The sequence below is a fragment of the Symphodus melops genome, assembly GCF_947650265.1.
Source record: "Symphodus melops genome assembly, chromosome: 1".
Taxonomy (NCBI): domain Eukaryota; kingdom Metazoa; phylum Chordata; class Actinopteri; order Labriformes; family Labridae; genus Symphodus; species Symphodus melops.
In genome coordinates this window covers 10201082-10220360 of record NC_136691.1, presented here as the reverse complement: position 1 = coordinate 10220360, position 19279 = coordinate 10201082, and the positions used below count along the sequence as shown (strand labels likewise).

Genomic DNA, 19279 nt, shown 5'->3' with positions numbered 1-19279 from the left:
TGTCCTTCGACATTAATAATCTGTTTTTGTTCACATCCGCTGTTTAAAAAGAGAAAAGGTTGTCCTGGTTGTTTTCATTCTGTCTTCCCTCCTACAAATGTGATCTCTCCGGAGAGAGAGGTTCAAAGAGCCGTACCTTTAGTTCCATCTCATTTGACCAACATACAGACTAAAAGTTATCTAAACAAAAAAGTGGAGAATATTTCAAGTATTCAGAACGGTTATGATGATCATTTTGTGTTCACACGAATAATTAAAGCACGTAGGGTAAACTCAAATTTTGATTAACCTTCTTCTGCTAGCTCCTGTCTGTAATGCTTCCATTGCAATTAATCTTAATTTAATTATTATAAAAGCCATTTAAGAAATGTGCTCCATGGTGGGATATTTAATCAAAATTTCAACAACATCAACCAATCCTCAGCTGTGATGAAATATTGGAAGCTTGCAGGAGGTCATACTAACATTTAAGAGGAAATAGACAGAGAGAGAGAGAGAGAGAGAGAGAGAGTGAGAGAGAGAGAGAGAGAGAGACAGAGAGACAGAGAGACAGAGAGAGAGATAAGGTGAGAGAGAGAAGGAGAGAGAGAGACAGAGAGAGAGATAAGGTGAGAGAGAGGAGAGAGAGAGAGAGAGAAGGAGAGAGAGAGAGAGAGAGAGAGAGAGAGAGAGAGAGAGAGAGAGAGTGAGAGAGAGAGAGAGAGAGAGAGAGAGAGAGAGAGAGAGAGAGCAGAAAGACTGTCTTACATGGAACAAAACGTGTTGGCAGCCAATCTAAGAGAAGGCCACTGACTGACAGGCGGCTCGTTCTGTCAGGTCCGGGACACCAAAGCTGGATCATGATTGATCATCATTATTTTTTGGGTAGCTGCTCATTGACATGTATTTTGGTAATTACAGGTAGTTGTAAGATTTAACGCTCACTGGAGTAGACTGAGCTTAATATTTTTTTTATCAACTTTTCATTGATCTATCTTTGCTCGTTTTTCCTTGTGACAAAATGGCATCTGTTTGTTTTTCGTCGCTTGTATTTTGTGGAAGGCGTTTATGGATGAAGTCATGGCGGGACAGAAAAACATGAAAGATGTGTGTTTGATTTGACTACACGTTTATGCTCATCTCCTGTTATGATGTGTTGTTCTTAGACGACAAACTAAGAGAAAAGACGATGAGACGATGGACTGTTGTTTATATCAACACGCACACTTTATGACCACCATGACGGAGAGACACCTTAACATGATGTGGCAGAGTCACTCAATAAGCTAAGTGATAAATCCATCAACAATTTACACGCTAAATTTCCCTCTTCTGTGTTCACACACACACACACACACACCGCACACACACACATGCTCAGCGTGTACGTGTGTTCATAACTCATTTTCCATCCCTCAATCTCCTAACAGCAGATTCTCCACGCTCTGCAGAAACACACACACACACACTGTATTTACCCTGATCCTCATTCAGACCATTTATTCACCATGATGGTTACACAGACCAACAACTATGTGTCCGTAATTCCTCTAATCCCTCCTGCTCCCCCTGTGAACGTCCTCTAGGCCTTTGCATGGGGTCTGTGGAGCTGCCAGCCGAGAGAAGGGAAATGAACACGGCTTTACAAGCCGAGGCCACCCGGGGCTTTAATTAGATGAAATCACAGGAATGGGTTCCTGCTACGAGCGGTCATCAGCGTAACCCTGTGTGACGCAATACGGACTGTGTGCTGATGGTTTTCATTTGACATGAAACAATACCCATGTAAAGAATGTTTATTAACACTACGACTACACTACGGATTTTTTTTTTTTTTTTTTGGCTTCAGACGTATTCTGTTCTACTTCTTGTCTGAACTCAAACTCTGTCCTCTCATGCATCATCCCCACAATCATTACAAACCTCATAACCAACAAATGATATCCTCTTCCTCTCTCCCACGAGCCCTGGGCCGAAAATCACTCTCATTATTCCTCAATGATGAGACTTTAATGAGCTTTGATTGACTGTGAGGAGGCAAACAGAGGAGCCTGTCCCGCTTCCCACGCATTGGAAACGCAAGCTGGTGCTGATTAGAGCTCCTGGAGCGGAGGGTGGGGAAACCCCTTCGATCTTGAGCGAAAAGCCAGTTGGAAAAGGCTCTCCCTTTTGGTGGTGAAGAGCTCTTATATAAATTTGTGCGTCTTCGTGCCGAAAAAAAAAATAAAAATTCAACTTGAGTGTGTGCAGTGCTTTCTCGTGACGCTAAGCGCGGAGGCAGATGCTCCCATTAATTAACAGACGTAATGATGACACAAGTAATAACTAAACGGGGCTGACTGAAGGAAGGGCTGATTAATCTCTGAGTGGTGGCTAATTAATGAATTAGACGACATGGTATGAAGCCTGCCAGTTGACTGAAGCGGCACACATCGATGCAGGAAGAGTCTCCCTCGGTGTCATTCTGTTGTTCAAACTAAAGGATCGGCACTTTCCTCGATGTTGGCACGAAAAGGAGGCGACATGTTCTTTGCACTCTCAGCGTCCTGTCCTTGGAATTGTTCAGACATACCTTCTGTTTCCGCCTCTCCTTCCTTTTGTCCTCCGTGTCCTGCAGCATCTTCTCTCTCCACAGGTCGAAGAAGTAGGACGGATTGGTGTAGAACTTCAGACCCTCCTTCCCATCGTCCCTGCAGGTAAAAAAAATAAGACAGAAAAAAAGAAGCCAAAATATATTTTGTTAAATTTTGATTGACATGAGATAAACAGCAGTCTTCTTTCCCTTCTGCCAACAAGAAGAAAGAACACGTGTTAGGAATATTCTGATTTGACTTGTAAACTGCCTTTCTCTATTTTGTCCTCTTTCATGGCTGTCTTTAAAAGCTTTTGTTGATTTAAATGTATTTCACTATGACTGATCCGTTTGAGTCAAATGTAGAGGGGCTCTCAGATGCTGCAGGCCGTGGGGTCATCCTCATATTCACTTTTTAATAACAAACAAAAATTAAAATACCCGTTTCCCAAATAATTCAAGACATATTTACGGCTTTAAAATTCAAGATTCAAATATAAATGTATTTAGGGCGTGAGAACTGTCATGGGTGAACTTGTTTCTTGGGTGAAAATGCAGAGAAAGCTTCTCAAAGGGTTCTTTCATATGTTTCCCAGGCCTCAGGAAGTTATCCAAAAGAGTTATAAAAGCAGGAAAAGCTGTTTGGGAGAAGGAGCCCTTTCTCCTCAGTCTGTAACTTCTCAGTGAGTTCATTGATTTTGTCCAATGGCATCGCAACGCCATTGGCAGTATGGTAACCAACAATCAAAGGAATTGTGTTTGAGATTGACATGAAAAGCTTCAGCCCGAAATGTTAAATTTCATCTTTTCTTTTTAAAGCAAGCTGCGCATATAAAGATTTAAACTACGGCCCTACAGATGCTGTCAGTGAGTTTCAAACTGTTTCACAGGGTGTACTTCCTGTAGCAAAGTCCGAACTGTGCTGAGAGAAACTTGAATCCATTCAATATTACATTCGGAGAAATACATTTTGGATGAATGGAATAACTACAGTGTGAAGTAAAGCGAGAGTCCACAATGTACACATGAGATCAAACTCACATTCAGGAGGTCTGAAGCCAGCTGACTAGACTGATGAACTTGTTCATCCAGCTACATGATACATGTACTAATCATCCTGAGGGCCCTGTGTAGCTGCTCTGGTGAAGCTTAGGGAGGCAATGATTACATGATGGAGAAAAGAGAGGGAACATTTAGTGTGTGATGTGTGTGTGTGTATGTGTGTGTGTGTGTGTGTGTGTGTGTGTGTGTGTGTGTGTGTGTGTGTGTGTGTGTGTGTGTGTGCATGGCAAGTTTGACTGAATCATTATGCATGCTATTTCCTCTATGTAAATACCATGTGTTTATGTATGTGTGTGTGTGAGAGAGAGAAACAGGAGGAGAGATAGAGATAGAGAGAGCGGTAGCGAGAGAGAGAGAGAGAGAGAGAGAGAGAGAGAGAGAGAGAGAGAGAGAGAGAGAGCAGATGTGCTCAGGGAGGATCTGAGCAATAACAGCCTGGGGAGGTATCCCAGGGAGCCTCCTGGTGTGATGTGTGAAGTGTAGAGGAGGGCAGAAAATGACAAGATCAGAGGGCAGAGGAGAAAAACAAACTGGGAAGATGAGGGGAAAGAAAAGGAGAGTAATAAGACAGGAGGAAGTGCTAAGATTTTAAGGACAAAGTACAGGAAGGAGAAGAAAAAAAGAACTGTTCGGGGTTGGAAAAAAGGAGGAAGGCAAATTTAAGAAAGGAGGGCAAAGTAAACGAGAGGAGAACGAAGAACAGGTCTAAAGCAATGGGAAGAAGAGAGGAGGAGAAAAGAGACTATAAGAAAAGAGATTATAGACAGATGTTTATGAATCAGAGTTTTACCACTTTGGAGTGTTGTGAATATGTTCTCAAACTCAAATACACAATAACTGTATGTTTGAGCTTTTGAAATGTGAAGGATCAAGGACTAAGTCCATGTCTGATATAGTCTAGAGACACAATTTAAGTCTCCGTTTCCTCAGTCCTCTGTTGTACAGGAAGCATCTCTTGACCCGCAATCTTAATAATCATTCCAACGCCCTTACTGCGAGCAAGGACCGAGGAGAGAGGAAGAGAGTGTGAGGAGCGATGTGCAAGGACTCATGACTGAGGACAGACACGCCCCCCTTCTTGGACGTCGCTCATTGATTGACCTTCAAACGGACACAGAGTTAACTAAACTGACGTATAACTGAGGATGCTGTTTTTAATGGGCGCTTTGGAGGAAAGGACGCGTCATGGACCTTAAAACCTCGTGTTCTCTTTTCCTCCTTCAACCCATTGCATCTCTTGTGGGAGGGCCTGAGAAGGCGACGGTGTGTGATGCGGGGGTGTAAGTCAAGAGATGTGAGCCATGTGTGTACCACTGTTTCTATCATGGTCACACTAGCAGAGCGGCTGCCTGCTATAACCTGCTGCACTCTTCTGGATAACGCACTCAAGGTTGATGTTTCAGTCTGTGATTGAAGGAGGGGTGAGAGTGACCTTCACACATGAACACGTTTCCTTCAACTAAACTTCCTCATTTTAAATAAAAACTCTGATGTGAAGGATTAGGAAGATTCCCCCCCCCCCCCCCCCCCCACACACACACACACTCACAGTGTGCTTACGTGTCTATACACAAAAAAAAAAATCAAAAAGGTTGTTTGCGAGCTGTAACCTTCTCTTACTGGCTTGGTCAGCACAGCAGAATCAGAGAATGAGGTCAGTTAAGAAAAAAAAATAAAAAATCGAGTGAGAAGAGAGACGAAAAAAATAAAAAAAGAGGTGTGAGAAAGATGCGAAGTGAGGGGGCTGAGCTGTAAAGAGAAGAGAGAAAGAGAGAGAGAGAGAGAGTGCTGGCCAGCTGAGCCTCTTTATGGATTATTTATCTTCAGATGGCGAGCTTTTCTCACCACTCAACCTTTCGAGCCAGGAGTGGTGCCTGGTGTGAACGGGTCACAGAGCAGCCAATGATAAAAATACACCAGCCAACAAAAAGGTATGCGACGCGTTTCAAGAAATCGCGAGCATCAACGGCTAGTTGGACAAAAAAAAGACAAGAAAAAAGAAGAAAAAAAAAAAGGGCCAAATATATCAGACAGAATGTTAGAGCCTTCAGGTCCAGTTGTGCGTACGCAGCAGGGTGCAGATGTGGAGCCACCCCCAAATCGAGACCTCATTTCTGCAGATGAAAAGAGCCCTTATTAACCTGAATGTCATTGTTTTTTTCGTTGAAAAAAAAAAAAAAAAAAAAAAGATCCCTCAAAGTCCATGTGGGAGCTGCACTTTGTCCAGCAGCAAGCATGCTACTCCTTTAAGGAAGATGGGCTTGTTGGTGGAGTATGCATGGACATTGATGGGATGCGATTTTGCATTTTGTTAATTATACAGGAAAAAACCATGAATGACTTTAGCATCTAAAAGTCTATTCATCTATTCTAGTCTTCATCATTACTCAGAGGCAGCTCTTATTACTCCACTGTTCTCTATGGTGTTTAACATCCTCATAAAAGGTAAAGTGCTTTTGACCCCCAGGGCAGCTTTTGCTAAGTCAGCAAAATAGTGACGCTCCAGACCTGTATGGCGTGAGGATGTTTAGGGGCGGCGGCTGCTCGCATGTCTGGAAGGTCTCCTGCAGCGGGACGGGCAGCGACGTGCGGTCGAACAGCTGCTGGTCCTGAATAGTGGAACTCCTGAAAGCCTTCCTCATGGTGATGTCCTGCAGAGACACTGAGGAGGGAGAAAGGACAGAAAAACAGAGAAGGTCCTTTAGTTTATACCTTTCTGTAGAGAGCGCTACATAGACAGAAAATAAGAAATCAGTGCAATTTCAATGTTTGTTTCTCTGCAGCAGACTGTCACTCTCCAGGATTACATCTCCTCATTATCATCATTGAAACTGACATTTATGTCATCACTAAAAACACTCATAATCACTTTAACCGTCTGCCTGGACCGGCACTTCATTGTTGTCCTAATTAGCTTAACTCAAACCCCTACAGCAACATGCTGGCTCAGCTAAGGCTCAGCTCAGGTGGCTAGGCCAAGGTCATCTGTCAGGTGGCGGCTTTTATGGAGAAAAACTAAAATCAGGTTAGAGAAATAGCTGAGGGTAAGTAAGAAACACAAACACACTCAGGATAAAGCTCAATCTGCCTCAGGCTGAGGAGAAACGTCTTGGACAGGAATCCAGAGTGTTGTAACCAGATCTGAATTATACATGAAGGAGTGACAAACGGAAAGACTTTACTGCTGCCCGAGGGGAAGACTGAAAAAGTCATGTGGCAAACAGAAAGAGTATTCTTACAGTTCTCCGTTATTTGCCCCTTTCCTGCATGATCACACATACAAATAAAAACAGCCTAAAAACGTACAAACCTACTGGCTAGAAAAGAGCAACTACCTGAACATGACTTTCAGCAGTGCAGCAGTACAGCTGGGTAATGATTTTCACCACCCTTTCACTGGAATAAAAAGCAAGCCATCCAAGGCTATGAAGTATCATGCAAGAAAAAAAAAAGAAAAAAAATCCACCAGTGAGAAAAAGATGAATAAGTAACACGCTTAGAGAGAAAAAGGAGGCCAGAGAATCCAAGAGGGAGATGCCAGGGCTAGGAGAGGAGGATAGAGAGAGAAAAGGGCAGACATGAGGAAGGGTTTAAAAGTTAAAATGCAGAGCAGGAGATAACGCAAAAGAAAAGTTTTTGTGGAATACCAACAAGTCAAAGGTCGAGAGCAGGTAAAGAACGTTAACCACGGGCTAATGCAGGTTCAAGGAAATATCATGGAGGGGTCGTAATACTCCGAAACTACATGATTTAAGTTGCACATTTAGCAGAAATAAGGTGCATTCACTGAGATAAAAGAGGTGAATGTGAAAGAAAAAGAAGCACATTTATGAAGATCCACCGTGGATGTTCATTCAGATGACGGGGGAATACGTTTGTCTGAAAAAGGGGGAAATTCTTGGAGATGAAAGTGAGAAAGTCTTGCTTTGTGTGTTTTTTCGCACCCCTCGAGGACAAAGAAGTATCTTTATCTCTTCGCTGATCTTGTCCAGTAACCTGTTTAAGTTATCCCCCCCCCCCCCCCCCAACAGAGAATCGTTACTCTGGGGAATGCCCAAAAAATCTGTTTTTTTCAGCATGCTGTCACTTTGTGCAACACAAACCCATATCCAGCGGAGTCAAGCATTAAAAAAAGTTCCTCGATCTTTACACTAATGTCTGGTTTATTTTGAGGCTCATAATCATTCAATAAGTCCACTACTGTCTCACAGAGTTTTAAAGTCTTAAATTCTGGATTAAATAAACCTGAAAAATGTTTTCTGATCCAACTTTTGGATTCCTTAATTGTTTGACATAAAGCACAGAAAAGTGGTAAACATGCCAAACGTTAAGCTTTGATCCATAAAATAAACGGGAAAAAGGGTTGGGAATGGCAAAAGAGACCCGCCTGCTCAACAGTTGTGCGTTGTGGAAGTCTAATGTGGAAGATGGCGTTCGTGTGTAGACTGTTGGACGTTTTCACGGAGGACAGTTGAGCAGGAATAAAACTGTTGGTTTATCAAATTAGTTTGTCTTTCCTTCAACTTTTGTTCAGCTCGGGACCCCCACCCCCCCCCAAAACAATAACTGTGCCAGAGTCTGGGGACCCCCACTGTCTGTATTTGAGTAATGTACTGTAAGAAACCAGAGAAATGTTTAACAAACACACTGCGTGTAGCATATCTATCATGATCTACAACTCGATCTGACTCATTGTTGATGATGCTGGAGATGCCGGATATGAACTTGTCACCTAACTTTAACCTCTTTTTTTTAAATGAAGACGAACATTAAGTTGTAATACAACCAAATTGATCGTCAAAGTCGACGAAGGAAGTCGGGAAGATTGCAGGTAGTCGAGGAGAGGGGATGCTGTAGAAGAAGTGATATCAACTTTAAAGGGAGGCTTTTTTGGAATGATTTTGTCTGCAGGGCATTTACTTACTTTCTGCCTCGCTGCCTGCTCATAGGAAGGTCAGCGTGAAGGTTAAAGAAGCCCACAACAAAACTCTCCTTCAGTATTTTTAATAACTGAAACGGACTGTTTTATTCACTTAATGTCCTGTCAGGGAAAAAACACCACTGCCCAACCCATCCTCGATTTGGTGCTGAACGTAGGCAAGAGCCCTGTGCCCTGCTTCCCTGCTCCCCCCCCCCCCCCCCGGTGCATTCTGGGAGAGCAGCGGAGCTGTCATATGATGTGACAAGTACGTGCAAAAGCGACAGACGAGCGAGGCAGTGCATAAGTGTGTGTCAGGATGCATCTGATGCAGTCTGAGGTGGCTGTAAACCTCTGCCAGGCATCAGTGAGCAGCGAGGGAGGCACTGTGCACTAATCAATGTGGGCAGACACACACACACACACACACACACACACACACACACACACACACAGATGGCTATCTTTACATGATGTTCTACAGCCTAATTACAAAATGTCACTTATTCAGCTGAACTACCAATTACATCCATTTAGTGAAGACATTCAGCTAATGAGAGCAATGTGAGAGTACGCATTTGTGAATGAGTGAGTGAGCATATGAGAGGCTGTGTGCGTGTGTGTGTGTGTGTGTGTGTGTGTGTGCATGTGTGTTTTATTCGAGTGTCGGGTGCGGCAGCAGCAGCAGCCTCTGATCTCAGCCTCAGAACCTCCTTATCAGTCAGCGAGTGGCGGATAGTTTATCTCGCTCTCTCTACTCTCATATCTCTCCCTCTCAGACAGATAGCATCTCGCTCAAAAAACACTCAGCCAAAGAGAGGTGAAGGAAGTTGTTGTCTCACACACACGCGCGCTCACGCACACACACACACACACCCACACGCACGCACACACACTTCCGTAAAGTTTCAGGGAAATTAAATGTTCCCTCCCTCCCGTGGCTCATAGAGATGCAGCCCTACACTCCTTCGATAAGAAAGGCTCGGGGTCGAGCCGTCTCTTAGCATGCAGACACGGCTCTCTCTCCTGTTGTACTTTGATGCAAATGTCGCCCTATATTTCCCCTCACTGCACACTTCCTCCTGCAGTCCTGAATCAAACTGTTTGCCTCGGCTGTTTTTAAGCCTCCATCTTCTCCCGCTAATCTTGATTAGTGTGAGTCCTCTTTGTTTGATTTTTGTCCCTTTTTTTTTTTTTTTAAAGAAATGATAAATAAGAAAGGATTGACGGACTCTCTTCGTGTCTCCTTGGCGTGGACGCTAAAAAAAGACGTAAAAAGAGTCCTCGTGTGATCGCCACATATGAAACAAGTTCAGACGCCGACGGTCGTTCGCGCTTCTGTGTTTTTTTCCGTCATTATTTCTTCCTCAACTCGAGTCAGTCCAAATCGATGGCTGATGAAACGTCAGCTCCTGGATGAGGCACAGCCGCTCACAATTGATGGCACTTTTCAGAGTATTGTGTTTGGAGAGAATGACAATTATTCCCGTCTTGGCTCTGACCTTGACTGAGGATTTGACTACTGCTGCGGGAGTAGGAAGGAAAGAAAGCACAACAATTATCCAATGTGAACACAGTTTCCTGCTGTCTCCAGGAGTTGCTTTTTTTTTTTTTTTCCCGACACATAGAAATACTGCATCTCTTCACCAAATTTAGCATCTGATCTGAACTAAATGAGAATCGAGTCATCCCAGTATCATTAACAAAACGCGCTAAATAACCAGGTTTCAAAGAGGAGAAAGAGGTTGTGGCCATTTCAAAGAGGTTCTGTCAGTGTTTATGTGGAAGTCCTGATTTAAACTTTTAAAATTGCGTAATCTGAATCAGAAATGTAATCGCACGCCATTTTTATTGGTGAGCACCGTAGCTAAGTCGTCATATTTTCTCCCTGCTGCTGCAGTGATGGGAAACAGCTCAGCCCTTCACAGTTCAATTGTCACTTCCCTTTGAAAATCCCCCCCAGACCTGTTCAGTTGACAGCGTTAAACTTCTATGAACCTTATTTCAAACATTCATTAATATGTTTGAGCTGCTTCCTACAAGCTGAGGGTAAATCATCCTCGAAGATGGACGGCACTTTGTTCAAGTGTGTGACTTTCCACAGTCCTGTGGACGATTCTGAATCGAATGAGTTCACTCCATCCTCTTGCTCATTGGCTGGTGACTGACCGCAGACACATAGTGGGAGACTCTGGTCTAAGGGATGTACTGCAGGCTGTCACGTCGTGACCAGATCTAAGCCTCAGCATCGTCGAGAACAATCATTTCACACAAACAGGCTCTTTATGAAACAGGAAGCTACTTCAGTGAAACATTAAAATCGAGGTCGTCAGTGACTCATTTTGTTCGGGCACTCCTTCACGTGTCTCGATGTGGAACAAGATTATTCTTTCAAAATAATAAACACAGAACGAGCCCTTTTTTTTTGTCTCCTATCTCCACGTCACAGTGTCAGCTCACACTGGTGTAAAAATAAATATAAAGCTCAAAGTTGATATCTTCGCTTTAATCTGATCATCATGTCAGGACACAGGGGAGGATGTGCTTCACAGTGTTAGTGTGGACCTCAAACAGTTTTCAGAGTTTGAGATTTAACATGTAAGATTAACAAATCATTTGACAGTCCTTGTGTGTTTCCTTGGGAAAAGAGAGAAGCTATGAGGAGTATATAAAAGAAAGTGTTTGAGTCCAGAGGGGCTGCGCGGTGGCTTTGTGGCCTTCCATAATGGCCTGCAGCCAGTGCAGTGATATAACGGTGCCATTAAATAGGGGATACAGGTCATTAGTTTGGCTGGCTCTCCGAGTGATAGTGGGGGAGAGAGCCTGACAGCACACAAATGGCATCCACGCAAAAGATGGAGGAAGAGCAGAGATCAATCAGAGAGAGAGAGAGGTGAGAGAGAGAGAGAGAGAGGAGAGAGAGAGAGAGAGAGAGAGAGAGAGAGAGAGAGAGAGAGATAGAGAGAGAGAGGGAGAGAGAGAGAGAGAGAGGGAGAGAGAGAGAGAGAGGGAGAGAGAGAGGAGTGGGCTGAGGAGGACAACAAAGACAGGGGAGGAGGTGGAGGAGGAGCAGCGGGGGGGGGGGGCTAAAGGGCAACGTGATTCCCTTTAGAGGGGAGGGTACAAAGGGTGTAGACAAGACGTGTGTGTGTGTGTGTGTGTGTGTGTGTCTGTGTGTGTGTGTGCAGCTTAAACATGTGTGTGAATTCATGTGATGAAACACGTTTGACCTAAGCCCCTGCAGCACCAGTGACACAGCATACATCACTGCGTCCATCTCTCCGTCCCTCCACGACCTTCAGCCGCACATCTGTCACAGTGTCTATCATCCCACACTGCGTGCTGCGTCCCCCGGACGGATCAAACATAATCCAGTGTCTCTCTCTCTCTCTCTTTCTCTCCGTCTACATCACGTTTGTCAAAAAGTGTGACGCAGTACCTGTAGATCTGATCTTTACACACCTCAGCCTTTTCTCATTCATGAACTTCAAAAGGATCTCTGAACTGTGTAGAGAAGTTCAAAACGCGGTCTTGTAAAACAACTCAAACATCTTCACGGGCCGTTCTCTCTCTCTCTCTTTGAATAGGGACAGTGAAGTCATAGCTGCTAGCTGCTTCGTCATCTCAATGTAGAACATGAAAAAGACAGAAGGCGCTCGGGTTGGAGCTGTGTGCTCGTTGGAGAGGCAGTTTGTGAATTTAGACTTCCTAGTTGGTCCATTAAACCCCGTTTCCACCAAACGGTCCGGCTTGGTTCGTCTCGGTACGGCGCGCATTTTGCTGCGTTTCCATAGACTAATCCCGGGAAAGATTCCCAAATAACCGATCCGTACCGTCCCACTTTTTGGGACCCTTCCGTTGGGGTGCCAACAATGTGGAGCCGACCCGAAAAGGTGGAGATTAACACTGCAGTCCGTTGATTGGTTAAAAGAATCGTCACTTCCCGTGTTACGTTGGCAAACAAAACTCTGCCGTGTTTAAGCCGTTGACTGCAACGCAGCTGATTGTTTACGTCTGTATTTCTCACTGCACACAGCCTTCTCTGAAACACAGATTGATTGAGTTCTTGTAATAAAGAGTCACATCCCAATGACACCGTGGATGAACTGCTGGATGTCTTCAAGCGTTGATTTTGTTTGTGTAGCATGTTTCTCCTCTGTTGAATTTATTAGTTAGCGGTTAGCTGTTAGCGGTTAGCTGCTATCATATGACACGCCGCCTACCAAATAGGACACGGGTGGCTGTGGAACCGCAAACGGGATCGGGCTTCATCGAATCAAACCGTACCAAACTGTACCGATCCGTACCGGACTGCTGTGTGGAAACGGGGCTTTAGTCCATGTGTTTGACAAATTGTTTTCAGGCGGTGGTTACAAGCTGCCTTCAAGGTTTGTAAAGACAGTGGCTGCCAGCGCTACATGGGTGATTGTTGTGTTGAGACCGACCCACTCAGAAGAGCACAGTAAAAACGAGAGGTTCTGACATGTAATAATTCAATGTTGGTGGTATTTGTGGTTATTTTACAACTGATGCAACTGTAACTGTTTCTACGTTATAAAAAGGGGCAATTATGGGCTGGAGTGTTCTTCAGCATGCTCCCGTTGCTATGCGACCAGAGTAAATCTGGTCATTTTGTTTACAAATCTCAAAACCAGTTCTGCTCCACTAAATGAAAACACAGCACATGACTTGGCCTAATTGTCAAGCTTATAAAAACCAGAAGTAGTTTTAAACACTGCCGCGTAAATTACTGCAATATCCCTTTAAAACGTTGCGATCAAATAAAAAGCAGAGCTTGGCTGTGAGTCATGAACTTGAAATCTGCCGCGCTGAGCTTCCAACATGTTCTGATAACAGCGGCACAGAGGGAAAGTTAGACAGAGCGTAGTTTCCAGGTCACTGACGGTTTCTCAACAACATCGGTGAACAATGTGTGGGACAAAGTCAACGTGTGCTGCTCTCTCCTCTCCTCCATCCTCCGCGACCCCCATCTTTCCAACCCTCCACGCTGCTGATTTACGGCCTCGTCCCTGCCTGCACTCATTCCCCTCTGCTTCCCTCCTCCTCATTGGCCGACCACAGACGAACACAGCGAGTCGTATGCCCGTGCTAAAAGCAGACACTTGAAACTGTGAACAGTTGGGAGTGTGTTTTAAAGTGTGAGGCTTCCAATGATAATAATAATAAAACATTTTATTTATAAAGCTCTTTGTAGAAACGCTCTTCATGAATGAACAGGAAAACTAACCTCAGTTAGGACTTCTTTACTTCAAGTTTGGCAACACGCACCATGACACCACCCCCGCTATTGTCTGATTTGGACATATTGTCAATGAACTAACGAAATGGAAGTCGAGTGCAGCTTCTCCCTTTTCAAGAGACAACTTCATTTGGCGGTAAATGTGCGCGGACTGCGGAGGAGTTGAACTGAGTAGGAAATCTGTGTAACCTGCAGAGGAGGCTATCTCAACCTGGCCCAGGAAACTCTGCGGTACAACCCTTTTTACACTCCGCTGCTTTTTTTTTTTTTTTTTTTTTGCCGCAGTGCCCTGTTTTATGCTGCCATCCCTCTTTCCTTCAATCTTTCTTCGTCTACTCCTCCTTTACACCCCCCCCCCCCCTCCCCTCCCAGCCTACTCCCCCACACCCACCACCACACACTTCAACTGCAACTGAGCTGATCCTTATCCACCATCTCCCAAGCCACTACCTCAGGCTAAGAAGGAAGTGGGGGGGGACAGTTGGGGTTTATCTATGAAGGGAGATTGTACTGGAGGTAGGGGACCTGACCTTGAGTGTGTGTGAGAGAGGGACAATGTGTCAGTGTGTTCAACCTTCAACCTCTGGTGTAAAATATGAACTTGCCAGTTGAGCGAGTCTGCCAAAACCCCCCCCAAAAAAACGTCTTCCATAATTATCTCGAACACACTGATATTCAATTAGCACTGCTGGAGAACGCTGGCAGGGCGAGGATGACGGGCAGTGAGATGTCAGAAGCAAGAAGAAGGCATGTGCAGGATAAAAATAAACAAAAGTGAAAAGAGGCTGCGGAGCAATTCACAGGAGGAAAGCCTCCCAAGAGGATGGAACGAAAAGGAAGATTAGGATGAGCAATCGGTGAGTAATCTGGAGCAGGAGGGCTACGCTCCTGAAGACAAAACCATGATTCTGCAAAAAAAAAAAAAAAAAGATTTATCGCCTTGAAGAAGAAGCCTGTGCCTTGCATTCACATGAAAAGTCATAAGCGGCAAATACGACCCGGCGAGCTTTTCTCCACCGTCTGCATGTCAGTGACGAGGAAGCAGTTAGAGTAGCATTGTGCAAAGTCGTAAACACACCGCCGGCCCGTGAGAAATCGATGCGGTGCCTTGGAGCATGGTATTACACCGCTGTGACTCTCGCTCCTTTGACTTTGCAACCCCTGCATCCACCTCTTACTACACTTCCCTGTCAAACTCCCCCCCCCCCTCCTCTCCTCACTCCGGATAACCAGGCCTGCCTGGCAGTCCTGCAGATTATCAGAGCAGCCTGACTACCGTTTCAATTTCTTTTAGCGAGGGGGGCTTCGGGGTCTAAACGACATCTAGCGCATGTGAAACTCTGGCAGAATGTTTCTAAAAGAGGCAGGAGATTTTGCTTTAGGGAGGAGAAACGTGATACCTTCTCACTGCTGTCTGCTCCTTTAAACGTCCTTTATCATTGTTTTAGCCATATTGTCCAACTGAGACTGTTCTATTATTTATTTTGTCTTATTCTTTGTTACCTGCTACATTTTAATTTTTGTCTTAAATGCTGTTGAAAACCTAAATTTCCCTGAGGGAGTCATCCCAAAGGGATCAATAAAGTTCAGTCTAAGCCTTAAACACAACAGGTTGTGCATGCAGCAGTGTGTGGAGCAGGATTCATTCGAGTGCTGGACCGTCAGGTGGCTGTGAAAGATTATCCTCGAGTGAAAGAGTTGATTCCATATCGAGGGTTTAGTTAATAGTCTTTTTTTGTTCCTGTGTTTCGCAAGGATCCATCTGCTTCTGAACTGTTTTCAAAAGGTGATTTTACAGAAGCTTGTTTTCTGTTAGACGTTCGTCTTGTAATTAAACCCTCGCACTTTTTTTTTGGTAACACATTCTGTTCTCCATCCAGGATTATTTTAATTGATTTTTGTTCCCCACAGCCCCAAGAAAGCTGGGGAATGTAACAAACATACACAAACACAAATTTAGAAGCACACTCACACACACACACACAAACACAATCAAGAATAATTTGGTGAAGTAACATTTAGAAAGAGCTAATGGGCTGACTGAAGGAAAACAGAAAAGAAAATGAAAGACTGATGTCTGGTGTGTGTGTGTGTGTGTGTGTGTGTGTGTGTGTGTGTGTGTGTGTGTGTGTGTGTGTGTGTGTGTGTGTGTTCACAGTACTCACATTCCTCTTCTTTGGGGTCCAGCTGTGTGACACTGATGGAGAGGCGGTCCACTCGCTCCTGCAGGGAGTTGACCCGGAAAGAAAAGGTGTGGGCCTCGTTGAAGAGCTCTCCAAACAGGTCTTCTGCATATTTACCTGCACAAATACACACACACACACACACACACACACACAGTGTTGATTATATCTGGGTAGTTTTAGTGTACAACACGTAGGTTTAAGCTTACAAAAGGTAGTCAAGCTGATATAGATCATGTGTCAAACACATTCACAGCTAACGAAAGGCACTGTTCTCCTTCTGAGTCAAGTTTCAGAGATGTTCAATTACTGACATTAAAAAGCAGAGAAACGCTGTGTCAGTGGAGCAGGGACTGGAAATCCCAAGAGAAGCCAGGCTGACTGTTGATAGAGATGTAAGAGTTAGAGATGTTGGAACAGCGAGCTGTGTGATACTAGAGTTAAAAAAGAAAAAAAAAAGAAAGATTAAATTAAAGGGGAGAAAGAGACTGATTCTTTTTTTTTTTTTAAATGTTAAACGATTACTAAACAGTTCTGACATAGTGTGGTTTGTATCACAGTGAGGGATTCGGTACCTTACTTAAGGACACCTCGGCAGCAGAAGCGAACTGGCACTTCTCTAGCAACCACTCACAATTCCATAACGGACTAGAACCAGCAACCCTTTGGTTCCCTGCCTAAGAAAACTACAGACTGAGCAACAGCCGCTCGTAGTGGATAGTGAATAGAGTAGAAAATCAGGCAAAGGAGCTAAAGGTCAGACTCGATCCCGGGCCACCGCCTGCTCCTCCCTACATAGGGCGCTAACTAACAGCTAGGCCATGACCCCCCGCTTAGAATCGACTTTAAAAAAACAAAAAATATTACACCATTTGATGTTCAAATGACGGTGGTGTTGAGCACTGTCTTACATTTGATCCTCTTCCCACATTTGTTCAACAGTATTGAGATGTAGAGAGTGTAAAGGCTGTACTAGTGTTTCCTTTTCCTCTCAGTGGACCCTCGAGCCCTGTGAAACGAGTGATCATTAAAAACAATGATTTATTGATTTGCAGTGACCTTTTCCTCTAAGGATGCAAGTGGACACGAACCATGGCAGCAAAAGTTTCCTCCTGACAAAATAACAGAGCCTCCACATCCCCTCACAGCTGAGCTCAAGTACTGGGGGACTGCATTGCCCCCCCCCCCCCCAGGCAGGAATATGATTTAATATGACGCATCCAACTGTTACTATTTTTCAACATCTCTGTAGATGTAGACCATCACCTGTGGTTTCTGTACTGCTGAAATCTGTCTTTGTAATAAGAGGTTAACGCACAGCAAAGCGACCCGGCGCTCAAACCGTGTCTGATAACGTCTTTCATTCACAGTCTTAGTCACCTGCTCCTCTGTTTCAACAATGGCCCCTCCTGCAAAGCCCCTCCGGTCTTTAAAAACAATCTGAGTAACTAAATCAGAATCAGCCAGGCGTTTTTACCCTCCACAGAGTAAGCTAGCTAGCTTGTTTTTTTGTTTTTTTTTGAATGTGTGACTTTTTCATCCAGTAGATGTCGCCCCTGAGCAACAGCATGTAGCCAAAACAAACTGCTGTTTGGAGGCGTCTCCGCTGTTTTGAAGCCCCCGCTCTCCTCCAGCGACACACCTCCAACCCCCTCTCCCCTCACGTTCACATGAAGGCATTATCTATGAGAACGCACCGTAATTCAGCTCCATTAAGCACAAGAGGTGGACAAAATAGTCCTTTGCTTGAGCTGCCTTTGCCTGTCCTGCTGTGTTGTGTTAGCATGCTAATGTTAGCACACTTTGTTTAACTCATAGCTTGACATTGCACATAAATTGACACAGAATCACAGTAATCTAAAGACACTGACACGACATCAAAACAAGTGAGTAGAGTATGATGTTCTTCTTCTTTTCTGTAGTCTTTGACTAAAACACATTTATAGACAAAGCCGTGTAAAACTGTACAGCTGGTGAGACTCACTCATCAAAGACAGTCATGACTCAGAGAGACATTTACATGCAGATATTAGACTTTATTGAAGTGTCAAATATTGCACATTAGCCTTTAATGGCCTTCATCACGTTCATTCAATGTAGATTTTTTTCTTTCAATTCTACCATCTGTCAGGTGACCATGAACACACTTCATATGCTGAAAATATTCCTAAAAACAAAGTTCAGCTTGGTTGGCCCCGTGCACAGACGCTGTCCTAGAGTCCAACTCTCTGCTCCTTTCCCCGCGATACTCCCCACTCTCTTTCCTACTCCATCCACTCTCCTATCTAAACAAAGGCTTTAAAAAGTAAACTACAAAATAAAACCACAAAAAGCTTAATTTGACGTCAACAGGTAGATTAAAGTTGATGATGAATCTGATCTCTTTACTGATGAAGTCCTGTGCGTGTGTAAGTACAGAGAAGCTTTTAAATACAAAATGTATCAACAACAATGCCAGACAAATTCATGTAATCATTTGTGTGTGTGTAGGAGCTGGTGTGTAAGTGTGTGTGTGTGTGCGTGTGCTACTCACTGAGGCTGCTGAGCTGGCGGATGACGTTGGCCAAGGAGATGTTCGTCACACACTCCAGCTCATTCTTGATGTTCCTTGGCAGCACCGTGTGGCACAGGTGCCTGGGCTCGATGGTACGCTTCACCAGCGGCATCCTTCTGCTGCGACACCTCTACCTACAGGACGGAGAGGGAGGGCCAAGAAGACACACAGGAGGGAAGAAAAAAAAAAAACGTCATTCATGGGAAAACGGTTCTTGTGGTTTAATTTCCCGCTTTCAACAATGAACCCAAACGAAGGGAGAGGTAACACTTCCGCTTCACTGACGCTAAAGTCATGACAACAGAGCAGGGTAAAACATTAGCGCGGGAAAGATGACATAACGCAGAGTGAATTCAGTAGTAAAAAAGTGCACGCGCCGCAGAGGGAATACAAAGTGAGCGGTGCATTTGAAACGGGATCCTGGAGAAATATTAAATGCGAAGACGATAGCAGGGAAGTCCTGTTTTGACATTGCTAACAAACCTCTGCCCTTTGTCTGCCCACTCAGCCATGCTGATGGCATCAAGGCTGCACGCGGTCTTTCTAGTTTCTCCCCGCATGCACACCGACAGCAACAGCGTGGATGACTGCTGAAACCCCACGAAAGGCTTTCTGCAAAAGATGCAGGATTGCAACATGTTGGTGAGACATCTTCGAAAGCAGCTGGAAAATCTCAGCGGGACAAAAATATCTGTGCAAGATTTCATTGGTTGTATATTGGAGTTTATGGCTGCCGACATAAGGGCCTGAT

The 19279-nt window shown here is 44.4% G+C and overlaps 1 protein-coding gene across 6 annotated transcripts in view; it reads right to left on the bottom strand.

The window, feature by feature from the left end:
• The window catches only part of wasf1 (WASP family member 1), a 56136-nt gene that overhangs the window by 13456 nt on the left and 23401 nt on the right, over positions 1–19279 (bottom strand). For 4 of the 6 annotated variants that reach the window (XM_079368529.1, XM_079368527.1, XM_079368531.1 and 1 more), the window contains 4 exons: positions 18508–18662; positions 15957–16091; positions 6122–6275; positions 2552–2669 (listed from right to left, as the gene is read on the bottom strand). In XM_079368529.1, coding sequence (XP_079224655.1) covers positions 2552–2669; positions 6122–6275; positions 15957–16091; positions 18508–18640 — 540 coding nt within the window. In that variant the 5' untranslated portion in view covers positions 18641–18662. Of the gene's footprint in view, positions 1–2551; positions 2670–6121; positions 6276–15956; positions 16092–18507; positions 18663–19011; positions 19141–19279 lie in introns of all 6 variants that reach the window. The other 2 variants (XM_079368530.1, XM_079368528.1) reach the window with 1 other exon arrangement.